Source organism: Sceloporus occidentalis, unplaced genomic scaffold (genome assembly GCF_023333645.1).
Source record: "Sceloporus occidentalis isolate IW3139 unplaced genomic scaffold, rSceOcc1.0.p SCAF_7, whole genome shotgun sequence".
In the NCBI taxonomy this organism is placed as follows: Eukaryota; Metazoa; Chordata; class Lepidosauria; order Squamata; family Phrynosomatidae; genus Sceloporus; species Sceloporus occidentalis.
In genome coordinates this window covers 55809166-55836716 of record NW_028316987.1, presented here as the reverse complement: position 1 = coordinate 55836716, position 27551 = coordinate 55809166, and the positions used below count along the sequence as shown (strand labels likewise).

Here is a 27551-nt window from a genome sequence, read left to right as displayed (position 1 = left end):
CACATCACTAGAAATCTGTCCAAAAGTATGAACATTTCACTTGTCTTGTATATGATTTACTTTTCAAGATTCTTCCACAATTAGGCTCTTCCACATCAAAGACATCTGCTGGAAAACAGCCCTGGACACACACTGTCAGAGCAGCAAGGGTGAAAAGACTTTCTCCACACACAGCCCAGCCACATTTTCCTAAAAGCTCAGCTGCAGAAACTGGCACAAATGCCCTGCGGTTGCACCCTTAAGCCTTCCACCGATAAATAAGTAGACTAATCAAATTAATAAACAGATCATACTCTCCCTGCTGCCAGCTGGAACATCATCAAAATATGTAATAAATTATCTCTTAGGGCTTTAACCGCAGGAGGCAAAAAAACCAGAAATGAATTAGCCACCTCAGTTTCCCTCCACCTCACTCCTTCCTCCCTTTTTGTTGTTTGGTTTGTCCAATTCCCCACCAACCCACCTACTCCCCATCCCTGCAAGCTCTGCCTCTCCCACAACTTGTCTTCCACATACTGGCAGTCTTCCAAGGAAAAGTAGCTGAATGAGAGGAACTTATTTGGCCATGCTGATAGTAGATTATGAAGCTTCTAGACTGTGGCAAGAGGCAAACATTCTGCGGGAAGGAATGATCATCTGTTCCACCGGCAAGGCATATTCAGATTTGAGGACGCCACAACTTAAACGCACAAGATACTTGTTAAAAATGAATGGGGTGTGTGATGTGGTTTGCTAGCTTAATGCTGCAGTGTCTGCTTTCTCCCGTTGTATCTCTGTTTAATACCAAACAGCTTTAGGGCTACACTGATAGGGATGAACAGATTCACACACACAAAACAAAAAAAATGTGAGCTGGTTTCTGTTTCCTTGTGGCAGTGATCTCCATATAATCAGAACAGCCCTTTGTTTGATAGCTGTTGCCAGGTCTTCTAGCTGTGAATGGAGAGGACACTATATATATAGGACTGTGAAAGATTATATCCAGCTCTGAAGGTTGACCTAGGGTAATACTTAGTACCTGTCTCAAGGAAATAGTGAATCCCAGTCATTACTAATTTAAGCTGTATTAGCCACATCAGCACCTGTACACTTGCAGTTCTCCCCATTATATTTTGTTATTTGTATATCTACTTAGATAGTCAGATGAAGTTACAGGGATGTAAACATAATACATATAATAACTAGAGAAAACATGGCCATGATTTTATTAATTTCCATTGAATAAGCTTGTCTTGACGTAAGGCCAAGTTCCAAGAATCGGGCACCCTGTTGTTTTCTTATAGATCCACATTCATCCTACATGTCTACCAAGCAGTGGCCCCTTGGACCTCTTGGATTCTACATGGACATCTGCTAATGTGCAGTTTCATTGCCACCTGGAAATGAGAAAGCCAAAAGACCCATGTTCGCCAACCAAGTCAAAAGGCCCCCCACATCAAGGAGGGGTAGGATACACACACAGTTCTCCTAGGACAAAGCTGGACTGGTCCCATGATATCCTGCAAACCTGTGACAAAAAAAAAAAAAAAAAAAAAAAAAATTATCACATCAGTAAACAATTCTGTGCACAGGATGACCAAACATTCTCCTTTTCCAGAACATGTCCTACATTTCAACATTCTGTCCAGGATGGTATCCAAAATATTTTCCATTTTGAGCATGACTAAGAAGTACAATACAGATGCTGAAAGGTGTTTTCCATTAGTTTCAATACAATAGACAATTGAAAGGAATAGTTTAAATATAGATTCAGTCAAGGTTTTGTTGTTGGTAAAGTACAATTTTAAGCATTTATTTTGCTCACAGTTCTATAAGTATATTACAAACCAACAAGGCATGTTAAAGAAGAGAAGTTCATTAGAAAAATATGATTGAGTACATAATAAAATACAGTATGTGTGGCTGCAAATAAACACTATGAAATGAATTTATGTTTATAGCAGTGTTTTTAAAGCTTTTATTTGGCCATGCCTTGTCCTCCTTTGTGGTGATGACATCTGATCACTCTGCTTGCACAAATTGGGCAATACTGAACCAGGCAACCAAACTATCTTGCAACATAGAGTCGGTTGGGATGCATCAGACTGCTGGAGTACCTCATGCTGTTTAGTTTAATCCTCCCAGCTGGACTTGAGTGAGGCCTGTATCCTTTTGAGGAGAGGACTTCTCCATTTGGATGCTGATTGTCCATCTCCTGAGGTCTATAAAATTACCACGTGGATCTCCAGAAAAAAGACACAGACAACACATAGGAAAATGGTAGCACCCTGGTATTTCCCTGCAAGTGAACTGCCCCAGTGAGTCAGGGGGTTCCTGGATGTCAGGATTTTCTTTTGTTTATTATTTCAAGGTTGCTTTTTGGAAGGTTTTATACTTGTTTCTTTAGCAAGGAAAGTGAATGGCATCTTTAGATGCCTTGTAAACTTTGGCATTAGCTTCCATATTGTATAGGTTGCAGTGTTTTGTACTTTCATGTTTCTCAAAACATTTTTGCCAAGGTTGCACATTTGTTTTCTCTTCCTCTGTCCTTCATTCAGAAAGCATGACATTGCTGAAGGTATGTCTGTCTGAAGGAAGAATCCTATTAGCCAGGCACAGACCTTCTAATAAGATAAGAAGTTAATATTTTTGAAAATAGTACTTCTGCAGAAAAAAGGGTAACTGTCTGAGCCAATTAATGACCAACAATACTTTTTAGATTTTTTTAAAAAATCTAGTATGATGCACTTTAGCATTGTGTTCTACAAAAAATAATGAATGACAACTCATTAATGTGTGTGGTTTCTTCTTGAAATGGGTGGGGTTATATCTATTGATGGCATTCTGCCTCCTTTGGTTGGCAGTTCTATCCCATTTTGTTGCATTATGAACAAAGCAGAGGAGGAGGCAGAACCTCAAAATCATACTGGAGAAAGAACTGATCAAACAGTAAGAGTTCTTATGAAACTATAGCTGACCTCGTGCATCAGTTGACATATGGTAAAGTTCTACCATGGGAGAATTATGACACATTCTTCCCTCCCATCCTATAGTAGTGGCTGACGGAGAGTGGCAGATGCTGAAAAGCATCTTACTGTAAGACTATGGCCAGATACTGTATGCAAGGACAACATTGTGTTAAGAAGTTCTTAAACAAACTTCTTTTTTAAAAAAAACCTCACATTCAGGACAGATGGAACTTCAAATGAGAATCTAAAAGAAAATAAAACTGACAGATTTGCCTGTCTCTAGGAGCAAGGTATCACACACACACACACACACACACACACACACACACACACACACTGCTTTGCCCTTTCACGTTAATCTAAGAAAATCAAGTCTGGGGCTAATGAGAAAAATTGGTGAATAGGCCTTAACATAGATTTCTATGGAGCAATCATAGTCCCCTTGAAATCATTATACATTTTTCTGTTGATTAAAAATGCATTTTTTTCCCCTGGAAAAACCTATATCCCATCATTCTGGTGCTTTCATGCAAGAATAGCTAATAGCAATTAAAAGCAATAATGAAATACAACAAAATTCAAAAACAGCAACAATAATGTAATGAAAAAGACAGATGCAGCAGATGAAACATTAGATAAAAACCATAAAACAAGGCCCTGCTTAAACAAGAAAGCCTCCACCATGTGACAAAATCCCTGCCAGCCAAGCCTCCCGTTCCGGTTCCTTACATGTCATTATCAAAAAGAGTTCTATCTGTTTCTGAAATGTCATTAAAGATCCCCAGTTCTGCCACTGGACAGAGATGAATGATATTTTTATGGATGCCTGTGGAATGCTCATTAAAAAAAAGCAGTTTCATGTTGACTTCTTATAATAATAATAATAAAAGATTAACTGGAAAAACACAGGATAAGATTTTTTTTTTCCTGTGCTGCTGCTTTATCACTCACCATTCATCTTACAATTCAGTGGAAAACATTGCTGGTTTATTGATATGTTGATATCCCATCTTTCGTTGTTGTTTTTTTGGGGGGGAAACTAACAATTATTAAAGTCTTGTTCAAAAATTTTTAAAAAACACACAGCATAATCAAAACAATAACTTCAGAATAGCTTCAGGACATCAGATAACATTAACATCAACAAATATACAACTCTACCCCAAAGCTATTCTAAAATCTGAGAAGCCTTATAGAATAACACTGTTTTACCTAAAAGATAATATCCAAAGTCAGCTGTGTTAGTCTGTATCTGCATGAAAAGGATCTTGTAGCACCTTTGAGGCTGAGGCAGCTGCTGCATGCAGGATTAATACAGCTTGACAATGCTTTAACTGTCATGGCCCCATCCTAGGGAATCCTGGGATTTGAAAACAATCACAGTAGAATGTGAGTTGAATCTGTGTTGTTCACTTGAATTTTGAAGTTTTTCTGGGAGTTGCCAAAAAACCTTAAAAAACTCAAGATAATTGATCTCTGGGTTTCTTTCAAGTTTTCCTGAAAGATTCACATTATTAGCTGTGTGAACAACCGATGCGGATCAGTGGCGTTTGGGGCAGTATTTTCAGGGGTGGGACTTCTGGCAGAGTTTCCAGGTCAAGGAGCACACAAGAGTGCCTGCAAGGGCCAGAGGGAAGTCTGCGCAGGCTGGAGGGGAATCTGCACAGGCCCCAGGAACACCCACACAGCCTGGAATGGCACCCACATGGCCCCAGGAGCTCCTGTGCAGGCCCCAAGAAAGCTCACGCAGGCCCCAGGAGCTTTCACACAAGGTCCAGGAGCTCCCATGAGAACCGAAGCAGTGCCGAGGGGGGGGGGAGCTGACCGGGTATCAACCCCCCTTCTGGGGTGTCATCCGATGCAGTCCACACACCCCTCCCCACACCCTGCCAGGGATGCTACTGATGCAGACAGACCCGGGATAAATTGGGATAAAACTCTGCATGTCTTGCACGTGTTCCAGTATATCCATATCATCCACTCCATCGCTATTCACAGTGCTGACACGTGTGGGCAACAGAACCTGCACAGATGCCTAGAGATGTGATTCCAATAAAAAAATGGTGTGAACAACAAATCGGAAGTGTGTAAGTGAGATTATTTGCATAGTTGTGTTGTAAAATAAAATGCATGGATAACTCCAGATAAGCCATCAGTGAACAAGTCAGAAGCTAGTAGAATTTAATCTATGCAAGTTGCACAATCTGGGTAATGTTTACACCTCTGCTTTGAAAAGAAAGAGGGAAAAGGTTTCATCAAATATTTTTTTCTTCACAAGCAGCAATGCTTTAATGAATGGTGGTGTGCCTGTGTGTGCGTGCTAAATGTTTTGTAGGAGCCAGGCAAACTCTTGGGCTGATCTAAGCATGGCGTTAAAGAGAGATTCGGGTTGAGCAGTTACTTCGGCCTCTTTGGGACCAGATGAGATAGAGAGAGCTGGTTTCGTACCAGAATTTGGATCCAGGGCAGCTGGCCCAACCTGCCACTGGGGAGAAGTGAACAAGGAGCTTGTAAAGTACACAGACCACATAGAAATGACCCCTGCTGACAGAAAGCAGCTGCATGTCAAGTTTCTCTGACTTTCTTGATTTGCAATCTCAAATAAATAGACGTGGTTGAAGGGTCTGGGGAGAGAAAGCAGAATAATGTATTCTTCTGAGAGTTGAAGGCATGGTTTTGCTGTAGTGTTCTCTCTCTCTCTCTCTCTCATACACACACACATGTCCACACACATTTCAGGAAGACTGTTCCATCAGGCACATGGTGATCTTTTTCACCCCAACACTTTGGGGAAACAGCAGGGGAGGAGGGCTTGAGAAATAGGTCATTTATAATGGCAAATGGTGCAGTTCACCATCAAAGTAGACTCATTTGTACAAACAGTGCGTGGGCACATTTACCGACTAATAGTCACCATTTATAAAAATTCTGGCAAATAGACGTTTGTGGGAGTTTTATATTTGGGCTGAATAAACACTCTTAGTATAACATGTTACTGGCCTCTTACCAAAATAATGGTAGTTGCCCAACCCATTTCATTCAACAGATTCTACTTTGGGGAGGGGGGCTTGCCTTACTTGAAAAAGACTTACACTGGTTTATTTTGCTATATCTTTCTTTGGTGTATTTCATCCACTACCATCATATATTATTTTGCATCTGGAGCAAAATATATATTTGTGTTTTTAAACACAGAGTGGTAGAAGAAATCCTCCATTTTTTCTGTACAGCAGGGGAAACCCTCAGAAAAGCCGGATTTTTGTTTTTAAAATGGAGGTAAGGATGAAAGAGACTTTCTTGATAACAGATAAAAGAAAAATAATTTCTTCTCTCTCTCTCTTTCTCTCTCTCTCTCTCTCTCTCTCTCTCTCTCTCTTTCTTTTTCTTTTTAATGGTGCTGCTCCTTTCCTTGGGACAATTAATTTGAGATTTATTTACCTATAGAGATGGCATGAGCGAAGGCATTTCAATTTTTGGTTTGTTTCTTTGGAGCAAATGATTCATTAGCCTGTTTTGTCAGAAATTTGATTTTGACTGGGACATGAGGGAAGGCTGGAGGTTTAACTTGTTAAAACTTGGTTTGTCAATTGTTTTGGCTTGACTAGACATTGACATGTCTAGGTCAGTGCAGGATCTAGGTGAAACTTAATTCCATTCCAATGAGATTACTATAGTAATTAATCTGATGAGATTAATATAATTATATCAGGAAAATTTACAGGACTGCATGCATTTTGACACCTTGATCTTCTAAAATCAAATCTCATTGAATTCCTGCATTACACTGAGATTCAAGTGGATTTCTAAAATACTGGAGTCTGATATCCCCTCTGGATGTTTTTTTAAAGCTTTGATCTCTCTGATTGCATCCTCACTGCAAAAATAATCCAGTTTGACACCACTTTAATTACCACGGCTCACTGCTACATTCTGGGAAATGTAATTTTTGAGACATTTAGTATTTTCTGTTAGAGAGGATTGGTCCCATAACAAGCTACAATACCCAGAATTCCATAGCATTGAACCAGGGTATCAAACTGGATTATTTCTGCAGTGCCGATGCAGCCTCTGTGTCTATTTTTTAAAAATTGTTACTACTTTTTCTGTACAATAGTAGGCTATGCAGCATTCATGAATGGGAGCAGTGTTACAACTGGTTTCGTGAGACGCAGTTCACTGGCAAAGCAGTATTGGGTTATGGGAGTTGTAGTTCAGTATCTGGAGGGTCTCAGGTTGGGAAAGACTGGGCAGTACTTTTATTGACCAAAGGCCCTATGCTTGCCACGTCTGCAGCTCCACACACAGCTGGTAACAGTTACATGTTGAACTTCAGTGCTCTGGGAGTAACTTTTCCAAGCTTCTCTTTCACTACTATCTGATGTCACCCCGCCATAACATGACTTCATGAAAAACAGAACAGGACTCCAGTACATTTGGTAGTTCTGTAAAATATATTGTTTCAGGACGTATGGCTTGTCGGGCAAGCTTTACCTGCCAAAATGTACTCTTCCACACAATTGGCCATCTTACACCCACCAAGTACAAATAACCTCTGTTTCAAGCCTCCTAAATAGAGACAGAATTATAATAATACTTTATGGATTACTGCTTTAGATGCAGCGGTACATACACCATTTGGCAAATATGTTTGTGATAACTTGTTGTTTGGCAAACATTACGCTGTTTTTGAATGATTATTTTAAGAAAATGTGAGAGACCTCTTGTTGATTAAGAAAAGGGAGACAGGAGAGATGACATGGGTTTTGAAACATCATACAGTTCTTTGATCCAGAAGAAGACATGGAAAGCTATGTATAAAACAGTGCCTACCTATCACACTTTATTTGGCTGTGCAAAGCAGAGCCTTGTGTTCTTGCAGTGAATTCTCTGGATTTAATTCAAGTTTAATTTGAATTTATAGCACGAAGGCATTTCTTTATAAAACGTATGCAGGAAAAAATTAGTTGATCAGCTGATCACATGAAATGAAACAAATCTAGTGCTAGAAAGAGATCATTTTAGACTGAGTGCCTCTAAGGGTACAGATTGTGCTCAGTTCAAAGCAGCAGATTGTTAACTTGGTAACCTCTCAATACAGAAAACTATTCTTCTACAAGTAGTTAAGTGAAAATAGAGCAGTGCCCAGGGATGCTGACTTATGTTTAATCTATGTTAACACTAAAATCCCTTAGCTTAAGTGATAATGAAAGCAACTTCAGACTAGAATTTCCATTTGGTACTTGATTTCTTCAATAAATATTCAGTTTCATTTCCCCTATTTTTCCCTTTAATGATAACATTTACACTTTCAGTTCCTGTCTATCAACAAAATCCACGTTTGTTTCAACAAGATCTGACCTATTAAAATCAGCGAGGCTTATATAATGACAGAAAAGTTACACAGAGCCAGCATGGTGTAGCAATTTAAGTGTTGGACTATGACTCTGAAGACAAAGGTTCAAATCCCAGCTCAGTCATGGAAACCCACTGGGTAACCTTGGGAAAGTCACACTCTCTCAGCCTCAGAGGAAGGCAGTAGCAAACCTGCTCTGAAAAAACCTTGGCAAGAAAATCCTGTGATAAGTTTGCTTCTGGATCACCAAGATCGAAACTACTTTAAGGCATACAACACAACAAAAAGATCCACATATTTCAATGGGTCTATTCTAACTTTGGAATTCACCCTATGCATTTAGATGATAACTTGTTTCTTAGACTGACTTGGAAAAATAACTGCTTTTTCTGTTGGTCAGTCTCTGACATCATTAAAGAGTTACCCCAGATATTTGAAAGAAACTGGATAAGTGATTTATGCTTCCTCTCTCCTTATGCTTCCAGACATCATCCAAAAGGGAGATAAGCACATCAACAAACAGAGGCAACTCTCAGAAAGGTGCTAAAAATATCCTTTTACAAAATCTCTTAAGATTATTAGCATCTTTTCGTGGTCTAGGTTAAAAGTAACTAAAAATGCATTTGAAAGCAAACAGTTCAACACACTTTAAAATATGTAACCAACATTTTTTGAAAAAGGAATTAAGTTACTTAGCAGGACTTCAGTATAAACAAAAAAGGCAAAAGAGAGAAAGAGATGATAATATGGCAAATATTCTTAATATATTTAAAGCATTTGTAGAGGGGGGTGCATGCGTGTGTGAGAGATGGAACAAAAATTGGTCAGTTTCCTGACTGAGATGGAATTTGGAGTTCCCAAACACTTGAGAAATGTAGGCAGGAAGAAAAGTGTCATGACAAAAGTTCCCACAAATTATGGGAACTTTTTTGTTGTTGTTCCGGGCGCAACATAAACTGTGTAGTTTCTGAGAACTGCATGAGGGTTTGAGAAACTGCATAGCTTTGCAGTCAAAACCTACACTCACAGTCTTTTTTATTATGCACAGAAAGCGTCACAGCTTCTTGGGAGAGGATGCTCACCTCCTTACACTGTTTCATTTTATGCTTGAGGAAAGAGCACAAATTGGCAAACAAAATTGCACACTATTTCCTGTACAAACAACATAATGAAACGAATATCAACACTTTTATGTCTGCCCCTTTTCTAAATATGCTCAGCATAATTAATTCCTGCAGCACTTTATAAAGAGTTGTTTTTCCAGTCATGAGGCTCTTTGTACTGGAAGTTATATTCATTTGGTGGCCACTTTGGTGACTGTTTTGCAACAAAATGATTTTAAAAGGCCTGTTATCTTGTGATGGTTGGTGGCTCCATTGGAGCAGTGAATTTACTCTCCCTTTTTGTTTGAGCTTTAAAGGAACTGTCCAACATGCTGAATTGATTAAGGGATAGAGTCTGTGACCTTGGATAGCTCCTTTAGAATTTGGACTAAAATCCAAAGCATATTCAGCATCCCACTGACATCACATTGTGCCTCTTATAATTGTACAAAATCCCCATGGATCACCTTTGTTAATGTTAGTCTCTGAGTCACTATTGAATATGCTGTACTTAGATGATTTCAACAATTTGGCATGTTTCAATATTTCTACCCATTTCCAGCACTTTTGAGGTTTGCCTCTGATTGCTGGTCAAACTATGGTGTTGCTTTCTTGCCCTCCAGCCATAGGCAATGGTCGTATCCCTCAGAGCTATATATACATCTCTCCGTTTTAATGACAACCAGAGATGTGAAGAGAGGTTGGGCCAGTCATACTTTTAAAAAGTAATTCATTTTCTTTCACACTACAGTGAGCCAGAGCTGAAGGACTATAGAGTAGGATACTAAATTTGTCCAGATATTTATTCTATTTTGCTGTTGTAATAGCAAATGCATTGTGAAACTGAAAATGTATTGGAATTAAAAAATATTATTTTCCTCTTTAATACCACATCTGTAATGGTTATTTTAAAGATGCAAAAGATTTTATGAATCTGGTATTTCAGCATTTCTCCTCAGAAACACACAATTCCTTATTCAGCCAAAGTGAAACAATTTAATATCATACTGGTGTCAATTACAGAGATTTCAGTATATTCATCTGCTTAATTTGCATCATGTTAAGAAGTATATTTCCTATTTAAGAAATTAATAAACAATATAAAACCCATAAATCTAATGCAGTGGAAAATGTTTGAAAAAATTAAGAAAATGCGAGGCAAGCAATGTCTTATACAATTATACACACACATACACACGCATGTAAGTATGTAGATTACTGAATATTTTCTTCTCATTTTGTTGCAGAGGTTGAAGGCAGCATTGACTCATCATCCTGCAGGAATGTCAAACGGAAATATGAACACCATGGGCCATATGATGGAAATGATGAGCTCCCGACAAGACCAGACTGCCCACCATCATATGCACTCACATCCACATCAGCATCAGACACTTCCACCTCATCATCCATACCCACACCAGCAGCATCAGCATCCAGCACACCATTCTCATCCTCAAGCACATCACCAGCAGAACCATCCACACCACCACTCTCACTCACACCTGCATGCACACCCAACACATCATCAGACCTCGCCACATCCGCCACTGCACACAAGCGGGCAAGCACAGGTAGAGTTTTATGAAAACGTTTTATGTGCAAATGTGGGTGTAGCAGGAAAATGGTCTTTGATGTGGATTCTATTTTCTTCAGGTCCTTTGTATACTCATATGCCATGATTATGTTGGTGACATATCCCAGGCATAAATCTGTATTAGGCCAGCATACGACTTTGAATAGCATTGTTCAAGGAGGTATCTTGTACTTCAGAGCATCATCAACTCTGGTGAGCAAGATCAGCTAAGGGGCTTTCCTGTGTGTCTACTCTCTCAGCCACTTGACAAGTGCATTCCAGCTTCCCTAGAATATCTGGACTAAACCTTACACTGTGAAGTGTGCTCCTTCTCCACAGGGTATGTTAAAACAGGCAGAACACACCCAAACAATGTATCCATGCCCCATCAGTGCACAGGAGAACAGAGTCATGCCTGGAAGCCCCACTGCTATTGCAAAATGTGGAAGAAATGAAGGCAAGAGAGCTGTCTTTGCCGCCACCACTCCTGTGCTGGTGTAGATATGGAGGTGGAGATTTCCTGGATCTAGCCTATAGATTTTGCCATTAATTCTTTCATGTTTTATCAGGGATGGGAATTGTGTTCCACCAGATGTTGATTGCAACAGTCCAACAATATCTGGAAAGCCATGCAATTCCCACCACCTCTCTCTCTCTCTTTCTCTCTCTCTCTCTCTCTCTCTCTCTCTCTGTGTGTGTGTGTGTGTGTGAAAGACTTTAAAATTGATAATAAGGTGAGTTAGTTGGTTGTTAACATTTTTCCAAGTACACAAGAATGTCTCCCTTGTACTAAACATCCTGATATCATGAATATATTCTAGATACAGAAATGTGTGTAGGGGGGATATTTTATTAACTGAGATTTTGTACAAATTTATCCAGTTTGTGTTTTGCAAGACATGAAAGTTTGCAGATATCTTTTATTTTCACTTCACTCGGAGAAAACTCCAAGCATCTTATTTTTCTTCTAAAAATTATACACAAGGAAATGCTCACAACCAGAAATGTGTATATATTTTTTCAAAAATGCATACAAAAATATTTTAGTTGGTGGAGAAAAATCCTGCAAACAGTAAGGGAGGAAAATCCATCAAACTGGATAACTTTGGATATCTGTTTAACCTGTACTGTTATACAGCACAATGATAAAATGAGAATGCTGGTGGCAGTCTGAGATATTCAATGAAAATGAAACTCACAGTTATGCTATGTCTATATTCATTGATTTTATACAGCAGACTAAACTGTTGTGGGTTGCCTCACTGCTTGCTCCTGGGGCTCCCACTGGATATTTTTCTGTTTGCAGCAGTGTACCAGCAGCAACTGTATCTGCTACACACAGTGTGGGTTATCCAAGTGTATGGCTGGAAAAAAATCTTAAAGCACATAGCCTTCCACATGTGTTTGAAGGCAAAATAAGATCATTTATGTGGTTTGTTTTCATATACCAGAGTAACCTGCCTGCCCAGTACCATAAAACCTTTTATGGTGAGAATCAGTCAAAAAGGAAAACATTATTTTCAGCTGAGTTATTTTGAAAGGAAATCGGAATGTGGTAAAATTCACCAAACTAATGCTAATGCAGTACAGTATCTGGATCAAACCTAGGCAGCTGCTATTATTATTATTATTATTATTATTATTAACCTTTATTTGTGAAGCGCTGTAAATTTACACAGCACTGTACATACAATCTTTTTAATTAGACGGTTCCCTGCCCTCGGGCTTACAATCTAAAAAGACATGACACAGAAGGAGAAGGGAGTGGTGGAGGGAAAGGGGATGAGGTCCAGCAGTTCCTCTCTACCTCCTGGACCAAGGCAGATGGACTGGAGGGAGGGCTTGGCTTCATAATGGATAGTTAATCTTCTTCCAGGGAAAATACATACTCTCAAGTAGCATAATACATATACAGTACATAGCAATACAGGAAATGGTTCGATAAACAGACACCAAAAGAACATCAAATAGTAAGCGACAGTGGTTTCTATAGCTGGAACCAAACTAACTTAGATGTAACATTACTGAAATTAATGTTAAAAAAAATACAAGTTTGCGTGAAGGATTTTCTCTAGAATATAATCAGGATTTAAACACAGTGGAGCAAAGCATTTTACATGTTCCATGTAGTATAAAACACTATTTGAAATTTAACACCTCAAACAAATGTTTATAAGTTAGAGAGTAATGACAGGGAATTCTAAAATAAGAAGTGATAAGATGGTAGCAGAAGAGAAAAAAGAAAATAAAGAAAGTATAAAAAGAGAAGAGAGTAGAAATTTTAAGCAATGGATCTCCAAGTCTTTTGTGGGGAGTAGTGTAACATTTGACCCACTATGTATATAAGAAAAGAATATGCCTCAAACATGGGAAATGTGTGGGCTTCCAGAGGTTGTTAGACTGCAGCTCCAGTCAGCATAGTCATCATTCCATTGATCAGAAATTGTGAAAGTTGTGTATCTGAACACTTTCCCATATCTAGATAGATAGATGGATAGCCATTACCTAAAGAAACATTGACTAATGCACTCCCAATAATTAAGAGTGGCATGCTAGATTAATTGAAATTGTAATTAATAATCAAATCTACATTGACTATAATTCAGAAAATATTGTGTATGGCAGGAATTGAAAACAATTGTTAGTACTCTCAGTTTTTTGGTGCTGATCCACACTTAGGCAGAGAAATCATTTGGGTGCTTGAAATGAGGACTTCCACCCCTCATTACAGGTGATCACTGTAAAACATGATAGCATTGCCAATTTGTAAATGCAACCACAATCTAGTATGGGGCAGCACATATTTTACCATGAAGGTCACACATGGAAGTCATTTAGGAAGGGCAATCTCTTGCTAGATTGTTTATGTGAAAGTAAACCCCAATTATTGCCATGGAGTTTGCTTCCTTCCATGTGTATTTAAGGCTGCTATCTAAAGGAGAAATATTTAGGAATATATAGCACCCCTTTTAAGCTTAATTATACCTTTGTTTTAAACAGATTAAGGATCCCATACTGGAGTGTGATACAAGAGATACTGTCACTCACTTACAGCAATCCCATTGCTTTTATTTTGTACTATATTTGAAAGAGTTATTTGTTAAAACACATTGTATAGGGTTACTTGGAGAATAAATGGAAATGTTAACATCTATGGGTCAGGTAGCTCCCTGGACAATATAACAGTTTGAATTCCTCATGGGAACACAAAAGCAATGACACTTTTTGAAGAGGCCATAGACTGGGATAAAAGATGGTTCGAGTGAGTAATAAACATAAGGTTATTACTTTCCAAGCCCATCTATAATTCCCCTCAGTACTGGCCTCTTTTGGGGGTCAGACTGCTTCAGCAGACACATTAATCTTATGGTACACTTTACTAATTATTAACCAACTCTTTCTATTGAACCAAATACTTAAGTTTCAAGGTTCATGTCAAAACCAAAGCATGATCTGAATTGCTAGGAGCTATGTTCCCCTTTTGCCACATTTTTGATTATTTTATGCCTTGCCCCTGTATTAAATTTCAAACTTTTCAACAGCCATGCAAAGTGTAATGAATTATGGGTTGCTAAAATGAATGACTAAAAACAGCACTTGGTTATAAAGAATGGAAGAAACGTACTGGATCAGGGATCAAGGCAAAGCCCAGTAAATTTAGTATGTCCTTTTTTTCTTTCATGACAGATGTTCTACTTTGTGTTAACTGATCTGATTCCAATTATTACACACATTTTCATGTCTTTGTTGCTGTTGTTTTTAATAATGAAATGTCTTTCAGGTGAATTTTCAGTCATAAGGACTTTGACTTAAGTTAGTTTTATATTGCTCTCTCTTGAAAACAGATAAAAAGTGTAAAATAAGCAGCATCTGCCATACACATAGGCCACAATCCTACATGGTTGTACATAGTGTAACAGTTTCACATGCATAAACTGTTCCCCATCACCACCCCTAGGACTCACCATTGCACTGTAAACCTTCCCACCTTGCCATCCTTTTGCTGGTGAAAGAAGGGTGAGTCGAGGAAGCATCTGTTCCCATAGCCAGAGGACTGAGGACATCTTCCACCAAGATATACAGGGATCCTCTAAAGTCTTAACAGATGATATCATTGGTCGGTGCCTGGATATGGGAATATAAACAGGTGTTTCCCTGATTTCTCCCAGCTCTCCATCTGCACTAGTATGGACATGGATGTGGCCAGGGTGACCAGATGTCTTTCTTTTCCAGAACATGTCCTACATTTCAGTCTTCTGTCTTCCACTTTGAGCATGATGAAGAAGCACGGGTTTATACTTCTGTTAGTGTTTTTAGCTTTTATTTTGTCATGTACTCAATTTTTCTTGAATGTCCTCCATTTTGGGGTGCCTTGTCCTCCTTTGTGGTTAGGACATCTGGTATGTAGGGCTATTGTAGTACAGTGATGATTTGGGATGGGGGAGCTTTGGTCTTTGCAGACGGTGGAATTGAATACCAACTTCTGCAGTGACCAAAAACCAAACATAGACATAAGGTGGACTTATGCCATATGTCACTAACATACACCGCCAGATGTAGCTCTGTTTCCTATTCCTTTCCCTGTGTACACAACCTGCCTTTCTACTGCCAGGACACCTGCACAAACAGCAATTTATGGGGCAAAGAAGGGCAATCAGGACTCAGGTAATAGACAGTTGTGTTTCTGCAACCAGACACATGAAGGAAAAAAAAATCATCTTCCCAAATCTCTGGAGAATGCTTCAGTCTTGTTTGTACATTGAACTGCAGAAACATACTGCTCGCTCTCTCTCTCTCTCTCTCTCTCTCTCTCCCTCTCTCCCTCTCTCCCTCTCTCTTTCACTCTCTCTCTCTCACACACACACACACATTCACACACATCCTACTTTTCCCCAGTAATTAAATATGTATTGGGAAGCATCCTGGCAACAGAAAAAAGTTTGCACAAAAATCAATGGATCATTGCACAAGGGAGGTACCAGATGTATCTTTCAGCAACAACCCTAAAATATAAATACATGTACAATAGGCCCATGGTATCCGTTGGGGTTTGGTTCCAGGATCCCCGTGAATACCAAAATCTGTGGATGTTCAAATCCCATTAAATACAATGGCATGGTGAAGTGGTGTCCCTTATATAAAATGGCAAAAATCAAGGTTTATTATTATTATTATTATTATTAACCTTTCTTTATAAAGCGCTGTAAATTTACACAGCACTGTACATACAATCTTTTTAATTGGACAGTTCCCTCCTTATGGGAATGTGTATTATTTTTTAATATTCAAGCTGTGGGTGACTGAATCCATGGATAAAAAATCCATGGAAACAGAGGGCCAACTGTAGCTGTAAGGCATGTGTATGACACCAAGAGGATTCCAGCCATAATCTTGTGCTTGGGATTATGCTTTTTAAAATTAATCCACTAGAAATACCTCCATAATCAAATATGAATATATTTCAAATGAATCAATAGCTATACAATCACAACACTTATTTACTCTTCTGCAAGCACAGCAATGTTTGCATTTTGCTCATTATCTGTTGTCACATAAATACAGTGCCACACTCCAGCTACACCTGGAATGTGCAGATGTCGGACTTGCAGAGTCTAGTTTATTTATTTCATTATTTCATTTTGTTTCTACTCAGACTTTCTCCTGCCATGGGACCAAAGTGCCCAATTTGAAATAAAAAGTTATCTAAATGTTATATTACAAAAGTTTAAAGAATAATAAGTCATATTAAAAGCACATGCTTAAAAACAGATTAAAATACATTTAAAACATAATTGAAAACATACAAGATAAAAACACAGCACACCAATTTTAAAGACTGTTCTGCCATGTGATTAAAAATGCAAGGCCTCCCTGAATAAAATGGTCTTAACCTCCTTGCAGAAGAAGGGCAGGGAGAAGGGTTAATTGGATTTCCTGCAGAAGGGAGTTTCACAGCCTAGGAGCAGCCATTAAGAAAGCCTTTTCCTATGTCCTCACCAAATATCTCTGTGATGTTGGTGGGACCAAGGGAAAGTCCTCCCCCAAAGACCTTAAAACTGGGGATGGATCATATATTTTAAAATAATAGATTACTCAGGACCCACAATATCATGATGGACTCACGATGTTCATTAGAAAGGTCCATGTAGAATTCAGTGAGTAGTCAACTGAGCATACATCCATATAGCTATTCACTATGAAAAAGCTTCCCAGATGCATTGAAGCTAGCTCATGACAGGCCAGACTCTGGACAGAGCCACCCAGCCCAAGGCAGTTGTTTCTTGATTGACATGGAAATGGATGCACACCAATCCCAGCAACTACTGTCTAAGTAGGGTTGTGGGGTCTGGCTGAAATCTACTACATAGCAGTGCTACATAGTGCAATATGTAATGGTCATATGGGTTCCACTGAATATTTGCATCCAATTTCTTAATAGATCTTCTAACCTCAAATAGTACTATACAATAACTTAAAAGTCTTCATCCAAATTGGACATAACAAACACCTGACAGTTTCCCTGATATGGTTCTATTGGATAACAATGTCATCTAAATGTACATATATTCATTTTCATTTTCCACAAAGCTCAGAAGGTCATCTGCATGGTCCTCAGTTTGTCTCCCATCCATATACTGGTTACGATCTGACCTGCTTAGCTTAGAAAGCAGTAGATCTGGTTTTTACATATTATGTTCTGGAATATAAATCAAGCTGTCTGAGTAGAAACCTTACAGTCACCACGTTTCTGACTGATTTTCCACTCTACATTTCATGTAAGAAAACATAAGGGGTGAAGGGGCTATTCTGAGTGTACAGTACAAGAGAGATCTAACATGAAAAGCGGAGCCTAGAAATAGAATTTATAGCTTGAATAAAGAAGGAAACACCAGAAGGGCAGGTACAAAGATGTTGATGTCCAGAAATGTAAACAACAAAACCTTGATGGCTCAGAAGGTGTTGCTTGCAGCCTTTGATGTTAGACTGACAGTTTAAAAGAGACCTTTGAGGCCTTTACATTGCTGTGGAAGCAGCAAACACATATTCGCTATGAAGGATATCTGGCATTACTCAACTCAACTTTCTAAAGCCAGTAAAGGGGCGGGGGGTGTATGACATTGAGGGCCAATTCATACAACTCTGAAAGCAAACTAAAATGTGGAATTAATAGCATGTGGACTTAGGTTAGACATGCAGTGAAGGCCACCATGCAGTTGTTTCATTATGTGTTCAAATCCTGATGTTTTGATGTGAAGTGTCATTAGTAAGGTGTAATTTAGGTCACCCACATTCACAGCCAGGTATTGTCTTATTTAGATGTGAGTTCAGTGGTTTTCAACCACTGGCAACAAGCAAATAGTTGAAAGTTTTCCTAGTGCTTTGGTAATTCTAGGGATAGCTACCAACTCGTGTGCCATCATACTTCTGTTTAATCATGAGCACAGATATCATTGTACCATGATCTCTGTTTCTTTCCAGTCTGGAAGGCCTGCAAACATCTATAAGTTTATTAACTAATGAAAATTGGATGCCTTGGTCTTCATGCCTGTGTAAAGTTACCAAGAATTACTGATATTGATGTTTTAGTCATTGCTTTTGCACAGATAACTGACATGGTGCTTCCAGTTATAAAAGCCTACATGCCTTCTGAAATGTTGCCATTCCCCACAAGAACATGAATTTTCTTTTATTTTCCATTAACCTATCCCACAATCTGAGACATTTTCAATGTATAGAGATCAGCCCACACTTTCCCAAAAGAACCAAAGACCAGATAACATGAGAGCCCTTTAGCTGTTCATCCCCAGCTTTTAAACTGACTTTAAACTTCAATTTATTTCTTTTTGGTCAAACCTAAAGGATGTTTTTGGAGTGTTCAAACTGTCTAGCTTCAGAAGACTATCCTTTTACTAGTTTTTTTTAAAGGTGAATTGCTTCTCCTAAAAAATTTTCAGGAGAAACAATGCAACTTTTAACATTGGTTGCAGTCTTCTGGCACACTGCATACAATCAAAAATTATCCATTTTCCAAAATGAGAATTAGACTTCCAGGGTTCTTATATTTGTTTTTGTTTTTGGCATTTTTAGCAGTCCTAAAAAAAATTTGGCTTCTGGACCTGTACCAGTTGCCCATCCCTGATATGTACAAACTAAAGCAAATTAATGAGTTGTTACCTTAGGAAAACAGTGTTAAAAAAACTTATATTTGGTGTGAAGGAATATACATGCCTTTAAATTATGAACAAAATTAAACATCCCAAGGTTCTCTCTATTTTGTGATTAATACTCCTTCCTGGCATGATCTCCATTTTTCATACTTGAATTGGATACTGTCTTTACTACCACCAAAATGAAATGAAACATTTTAATAAGATGGAGGGAGAGGGAGGAAAGTCCTTTGCTCCAATCCAAAAAGGCTATTTCAAAACATCCTGCTGGTCCATGCAGGCTGTTAGTCAAAATGTAATTTAAGGGCATTTGGCATAAGTCTTTGAGCTTTTGCCATTGTCATATCTTGCCAAAATGTCTGTATTCAAACCACATAGGCTGGCCATGTTTTATTTTATTATTTATTTATTTTTATAGCAGTGCATCTCCATTTATTATTGCACTGTCTACCTTGGCCTTATCCTTTCATTGATTACTTACCTGAAATTACTTGTTCTTCTCCTCAGGTATCAGCAGCAGCCCAACAGATGCAGCCCACACAGACAATACAACCGCCTCAGCCCACTGGGGGTCGGCGAAGGAGAGTGGTGGATGAAGACCCAGACGAGAGGAGGCGGAAATTTCTGGAACGAAACCGAGCAGCTGCCACACGCTGCAGACAGAAGAGGAAGGTCTGGGTGATGTCACTGGAAAAGAAAGCAGAAGAACTCACCCAGACAAATATGCAGCTCCAGGTATGGGCCACTGCCTACATGGCTATGAGACAGAGGCACTGTTTGTACCATGCGTGCAGCACCCTCTCAGCTTAAACTGGTGCAACCACAGAGGATCCAAACACATTAAATTACTATTTATAAATACATTTAATTTGGGAAAGATTATTCAAGAAGACTTAAAAGATATGGAGCTTCACTGAACAGTTTAATTAATTTATTTTTTAATGTAAAGTTTTGCTTGCCACTTGCCATTCTTTTTGTTGTTGTTGTTTTCCTGTTTTGGCAGCTTACCTTTTAAAAAGACTTTTTGACAGTTAGCATCATCTTTGTTCAATAGTGGTGGAATGTCTAAAGATAGTAGAGAAATGTGGAGAGAGGAGTACTTCTATAATTTAGCCTGAGGTGCCTGCCTGCCTGCCTGCCTGCCTCTTCCTGCCTGCCCACCCCTTCCTTCCTTCCCTCCTTATTTTAAGTGCACAACTGTGGTACTTTTACCCCTCCGTATCGATCCATAGATTGAAAATACACATTTTTAAAAATGCATTCCAGAAAGCAAAGCTTGATTTTGCCATTTTATATAAGGCACACAATTTTACTATGCCCTTGAATTTAATGGGACCTGAGTATCCATGGATTTTGGTATCCACAGGGGTCCTGGAACCAAACCTCAGGAGATATCAATGGTCCACTCTATTAATGACTTCTTTAAAGTAAATTTTGCTGCAATTTGCATGACACTTTTTCTGCTATGCACTTAGGCAACTAAGACGATCCTATATGCCAACAGGGAAATTATTCTCAGAGTACTAATCTTTCTGCCACCAAAATAGCACTATCCACCACTCAGAGGTAATGGGGTTACCAAAATAGTCCCAGTGTGGAATGCTGAGCATACCGAAGTAGCCAAAGAACATTGGCTGTTGTGAGGTGAAGTTGGAGATGAGGTAGAAAGCTAATGAGATCAGGAATGGAGTATCCTGAAACAGGACATACCTGGCTGATTGGAATGCTAAACAGGAGCACTTAACTTTGCAATATATTTTACAGGTCCCAGCTTTAGGTTGTTATAAGTAATAAAAAATATTGGAAGCTGCCTTTTGCACAATAATGCATGGTCTAAGAATGGTGGGACTATTAACTTTAAAATGTCTCCATGCTAAAAGTCACCATTGAAAGTTAGCTCTTCTTACCATCATGTTTGCTTTGCTTAGAAAGAGTATCATCTTGACAACAGCTCTTTCTTGAGCCTTCCAGGAAGGTACAGTGCTCAGCAAGACAGCAGGCAATTAGAAACAGGAAGTTATTGTGTACAAGCCCCTATAAAATGAATGGAATTGGTGCAAGATGAGCATGCTGCCATTTCAGTGGGATGTAGCAAGAAGAACTCCAAGGCAGATTGCAGTTTGGCCATAGCAGTAAACGCTTCCCCATATGTCTACTTCACTAATCTCTCTCTCTCCTTTCAGTTGCACTGTACTACAGTGTAAGCACTACAGATCAATGTACTGCTGGCCTTTAGGAACAGAAGTTTTAAAAGTCTATCAATTTTTCTTGGGTACAGGATTCCCTCAGCTCCTGGTTAATGAAGATTAATTTAACATGCAAAGGTTCTGCAGACTTGGAAATAACTAACTTGTATTTTTAGGGATAAACCAAAAACTTTGGTTGTGAAATGTATTGGCACCAAGGGGGATTTGACCAAAACCAATGGCAGCAGTTTAATTATAAGCCTTGACTGACTGACTAGTGCCTAAATCCTCTTGTTAGTTCTGACTAGAATAAACCTATTCAATCACTGGAATTTGTCTATGGACTTTATCACACAGGGAAAAAATGGGGGTTTAAACAGGCATTTTCCTGGGACAGTCGCACAATCGCGGCAAAGATTTTCACACACATCATGCTTAGATGGATTTCATGGATTTCTCCATGAATGATTTGTTGCTGGAGCATTCTTGGTTCTTCTTGGGATAAGTCCTTTCTAATCATGACATCGTGTGAAAATCTTTGCCATAGTCACACAACTGTCCCTGGAAAATGCCTGTTTAAACCCCCAATTTTCCTGGTGTGATAAAGTCTGTTGTGTGAAAATCTTTGCAACAGTCACGCAACTGTCCCCAGAAAATGCCTGTTTAAACCACCGATTTTCCCTGTGTTATAAAGTCCTGTATCATGACTCACCATTCAACAATTGTTTAAAAAGATCTACTGTAGATGGGAGGAACCAACAGGATGCCAACCTATAGCTAGCTATCTTATCTTACAAAGTTATTTTTTCATGCTTCAAAATGCATTGATTGTACAGTATGACATCACATGGGGAATGAATTAAAGTTCAGCTGTAAATCTGTATTTAATCCTACATTATATCTATGCAAAGAACAAGCAGATCTTATTCAGAACAGCCTTTTCTGAATGATTGGATGGAAGTAATCTATGATGTATTGCAAATCTAAATTACCTTTTGAGAGTGTAGGGATGATATTAGTCAAGGCGGTCATCTCTATTAGCCATCTTTCCATGTCTTAGTTCTGTCTCTGATTCATTCTATCTGACTCTATTAACCTAGCCCATACTGATGAAGAGATAAATTCTCAGGCAAATTAATATATTCATTGTAGATCTTTTAAAACAATTTAAGTATAGTTTTGGATTGTAATTTTTTGCTCCATGAACAGGACCTCCCTTTCCTTGACTGGAAGCACCTTCTAATCATAGGGCAAAACCATTAGCATCACACTGTTTTCTTAGGCTGCATCCACACTACAGAAAAAGCTCTGGTGCCACAACAAACTACAATTCCCAGAATTCTATAATATTGAGCCATGACAGCTAAACTGGTGTCAAATTGGATTATTTCTGCAGTGTGGGTGCAGCCTTAGTAATCTAAAATTATTATATATATATATATATATATATATATATATATATATAAAAGTCTCATTTTCAAAATATTTTTTTTCTAATCTTGAGTCCCCTGTGGGTTGTAACATGTATGCATAGTGATATGTGGGTGATAAGGAAAAGGAAGATTATGAAAGAATGCCACTCCTTCTTTACGTGGTCCTTGATTACCAGCCAGCCTTAACATTAGCAGGTTGGGATAATTACCTCAAGCAGCATATTATACAAGTCATGAAAAGCACATTATTATTTACTCATACATTTGTGGGATTTTCTGCGTCAAACACCAGAGTAATGTGGCAACCTTGGCTACACTATTCAGCTTGCCTCTATAGGGAGGCACATTTCCTGTTCCAACTCCCCTAGAAAAATAACTTGAGGCGGTCAGAATGATTGCGATATAGGTTTCGTCGTTGTGTATCTATTGCTTCATGTGTATAACATCCTACATGAAAGAATTTCATGTCAGTTTTTTAAAAAATGAGATCAGAGCTTACTGTTAGCAGCATGGCATAGTGATTTGAATGCTGAACTATGACTCTGGAGACTAGGATTTGATTCCCCACTCAGCTATGAAAGAGCCCTAAGTGAAATGTCTATAAGAGGTTTATATGTTGGTACCAGCATGGCATTGTGGTTTGAGTGTTGGACTCAAACTCTGGAGACCAGGGTTTGATTCACAGCTCATCCACGAAACCCGCTGGGTGACCTTGGGCAACTCACATGCTCTCAGCCTCAGGGGAAGGCAATGATGAACCTCCTCTGATCAAATGTTGCCAAGAAAACCACATGATAGGTCTGCTTTAGTCAGAATCAGAAACAACTTGAAAGCACACAACAACCACAGAGCTTTAAAAATATTTGTAACAAACCATCTGTCACAGTAACAATCCTGAGTTCCTCAGAATAGTTAGTAACCCTTATAGCTGCATTAAAAAAGAACTATTTATATCATTCAAATATAAGTAAAATTGATTTTTCAAAAAAACTCAGAATGCTACAAGCTGCAGAGACTGTTGGAACAAAACTCCACTAAATAGTAAAGCCATACCCTCTGTAACTATAAAATTAATGGAAACAGGCACAGTTACTTTGCAAAAGGAGTGGTGACCATCAGCAAGACCTTCTTATTTTACAAATGTGATATAACTAAGTTATGCCTCACTTACTGGAAAGCAGAATTAATTACAAGTAACCAGTTATTTAAACCAAGTTGTTTCTAAACTGGATGGACACTGATAGCAGCTTTTGCTGCAGTAATCTTTTTGTTCTGATAGTGGGATCCTCAAGCCCAATCCTGTGCCATTTTGCTAATGAACAGTAGAATTTGTGATCAGGTCACCTGCTATGATTTCTTGCTGCATCAATGTAATCCTATTAAAGATGTAATTTAAAAATCTGTGTCTTATTGCTCATAGACTAGGTTTTAAAGGTGCATATCAGAAAATGGATTTCTTTCAGTATAGTTACTATGGAAAAACCAAACAAAAAGACTTGTTTGAAATGTCAAACCCTGTTGTCTTTATTGCAGTGTCTTCAGTGTCTTAACATGTACACATTTTATTACAATAAGTTTCTCTTTTTTTTTCTAGAACGAGGTTTCCATGTTGAAAAATGAAGTAGCACAGCTGAAACAGTTGTTGTTAACACATAAAGACTGTCCGATAACAGCCATGCAGAAAGAGTCACAAGGATACCTAAGTAAGTAGGTAACATGTTTATATTATCTGATATTATGAATTAATGACACCTTTCTCTTCTCCCCCATTCATATTTGATGAACAGTGATATCGATATGAATGGCTTGGAAATAACAACAGAAGACCCAAATATTCTGCAAATACTGTGTGTGTGTGTGTGTTTGTACATGTGTACATTCACATGCATACTGGCACACACACACATGGTACTACACTGTGACAATTCCATTTATCAGACATGTCCAATCATTGTGCTAGAACAGTGGTTTTCAACCTTCCTAATGTCACAACCCTTTAATACAGTTCCTCATGTTGTGGTGACCCCCAACCATAAAATTGCTGTGTCTTGGTTCCTAAGATAATCAGAAATATGTGTTTTCCGATGGTCTTAGGCGACCCCCTGTGAAAGGGTCATTCGACTGTGCTACAAAGTGTACATTGGAAGTCTCTCAACGTATTTGACATACATTGGCCTGTTACAGACTGCCAAGATAAAGCTGCTTCGAGTCTCTTTGGAGGTATGCTGTTTAAATGATGCATGCATCCTAAGAATCCGGAAGCTGCACTAAAGCTGCACTCCAGTGCTTAGGAATGAAGTGTGGCTTTGGCGCGACCTCCGGACTCTTAGGACCCATGCATCATTTAAATAGCATACCTCCAAAGAGACCCGAAGCAGCTTTATTTTGGCAGTCTGTAACAGGCCATAGTAGCATCTAGAGCTACAGGTTTATGGCTCTTAAAAGGGTGCCCTAGGGCTAAGAGAGAGCAGGGAAGAAGAGTTCTTGGAAGAAAGAGATCCCAGCCTCTTAGGAAACGTCTGTAGCACTTACCTCTCCAATGTTAGAGCTCCAACATTAGGAGAGGAATAAAGGGGTGTACTGAGGTTGTGCTATGAGTAAATGGAGAATGTTGGATCAGTGAGATACAAATCTCTTCCCATTCCCAACCATGCCCCTAACATAGAGCGAATTTGGGGGAGGAATATAAGGGAAGGGTTGAGTTTATGGAGCAGATGACACAGAGGGAAGGAACCTCCACCACACCGCAGGAGGAAAAAAGAGTGCACAAAACCTTAGTATATTTAGATCATAATTAGATGTGTGAGCAGGAAGAACCATCCAACATTTACTGGAACTGTTGGTCCATCTGGAGGGGTCCTTAGACACTACAACGAAACCCTTATGTCACTGGGATTTTATTTAATTGTTTCCTTCTTTAATCCATGTATAGAGAAAAGAAGAGAAAAATTGCTAGCAACAAAGGGAGAGATCCTATCTCACGATGTTAGAAACTGTATCTCATGTTTGTGTATAAAAAACTCCAATATGTTTTAGACTGTTGTATATTTTCAAAGCTTCTTCAGGATACACTAGAATAGACATGCTGAATCATCTATTCAGTAGCAACTCTGATAGAGGATGGGATATAACCACTATGAAATGTACTGTAGTAGTCTGAGTGTTGGACTAGGACTCTGGGAGAGCAGGGTTCAAATTCCCACTCAGCCATGGAAACCTGTGGTGACTTTCAACAAGCAAGGCAAACCTTCTCTGAATAGATCTTGCCAACAAAAACTATGATGGGGTTGCCATAAGTAGGAGTCAGCTTTAGGAATCATAGTAACACACACATTCTGCAAATTGTTCTAACATCGAGGGAAAACCTGATTATAAAATCATCTATTTATTTATAGATTCAAGACTGTATGAGCAGTGTTAAAACCATTTAAAGCAAGAAATATCTTTAGGAATCCATATAACAGATTAAAGATACAGAAGCAGCATAAAATCAATAAAATTCAGCAAACTAAAAATACAAACTAAAACCAATTAGTAAAATGCTTCAAAGTGTGGGCAAGTAAGTCTTTGCTACATAAAGGAACAACAGTATCAACATTGGTGCCAGGTGGGACTCGTGGAGGAGGGTTCTCTAAATACAAGGTATTTGGGGGGAAACCCTTTTTTGTGTGGTATTGTGTGGCCTAGTTTTTGCTTTCATGGTAAACCAGTATCTGGCTGTATCATTTTAAGATGTCACTGGGGGCATGAATAATTTAATATTTTTCCATATTTTTAAAAAATAATCCTGCCACATAAAACATTAGCTTAGCCTAACATCTTGCTTTTGATGTCTCCACTTCTATTCAGTCATATTGAATATACATTGTATTCAGTGTAGACACTCAATATACATTCAAACACGTGAGCTTTCACCTCTCATTTAAAGTGGTACAGCCCAGATAGAGAATTTTACATGAGAATTTCACTTAACTTCAATTGTATACGTAAAAATGTCAATAATGTATTTGACAAACCTATGTATGCAAATTTGCATATCATTATTGTATATTTATTGGAGAGCTAATTTGGGACTGTCTTCCCAGTAGAACTTGGAAAAGTTACTTTTTTGGACCACAACTCCCAAAATCCAGCATGGCTACAGTGACTGGAGAATGGTGGAAGATGCAGTCCAAAAAAGGTAAAATTTCCAAGCTCAGGCTCTCGATCAAGGGTACCTTTGGCACGGTACAGACCGCACAAATGTGCCATGCTGGTGCCAATTTTAGAGTTAGGGACTGTGTGACAACCACACAGACCCTAACCCTAGTATGTGCGGGCACCATAACAATGGCGGCGTCTCGTGTACACCGGTGCTGCCATTGTCACGTAAGCGCCGTGCAGTGTCCACATGTCACCGCACGTGGCTTATGTAAGGAGTGTGCCACTGGCGCACACGTTATGTCGGCCCTGCGGCGCAAAAAGAACCCGGTTCTTCCGGGTTCTTTTTCCTCCAGAGGGAAGCTGCACAGTTTGGCGGCTGCAGCTTCCCTCCGAAGAAAATTAGGCCACCAGCAGACCACCCTTTTCAGGCGATCTGTCCCACACCTTTGATACCAAACCTAGGTTTCCTGCTTTAGTAAGGCTGAAAGGTTTTCAGCCATAGGTCAGAGCAGGAAAACTCTCGATAAGAATTTCTCCTTCTCCAACTGATGTTCTCTTTACCTCTGAGGAGGGGGGATCTCATAATCTTCAAAGATTATTCATAGAATCATAGAGTTGGAAGAGACCTCAAGGACCATCAA

The 27551-nt window shown here is 38.9% G+C and overlaps 1 protein-coding gene across 2 annotated transcripts in view; it reads left to right on the top strand.

Annotated features, from left to right (window-relative positions):
* The window catches only part of CREB5 (cAMP responsive element binding protein 5), a 308617-nt gene that overhangs the window by 277906 nt on the left and 3160 nt on the right, over nucleotides 1-27551 (top strand). The window contains exons 9-11 of one of the 2 annotated variants that reach the window (XM_089533032.1): nucleotides 10652-10978; nucleotides 19656-19883; nucleotides 24362-24470. In XM_089533032.1, the coding sequence (XP_089389158.1) occupies nucleotides 10652-10978; nucleotides 19656-19883; nucleotides 24362-24470 (664 nt within the window). Of the gene's footprint in view, nucleotides 1-10651; nucleotides 10979-19655; nucleotides 19884-24361; nucleotides 24475-27551 lie in introns of both variants that reach the window. The other variant, XM_089533033.1, reaches the window with a different exon arrangement.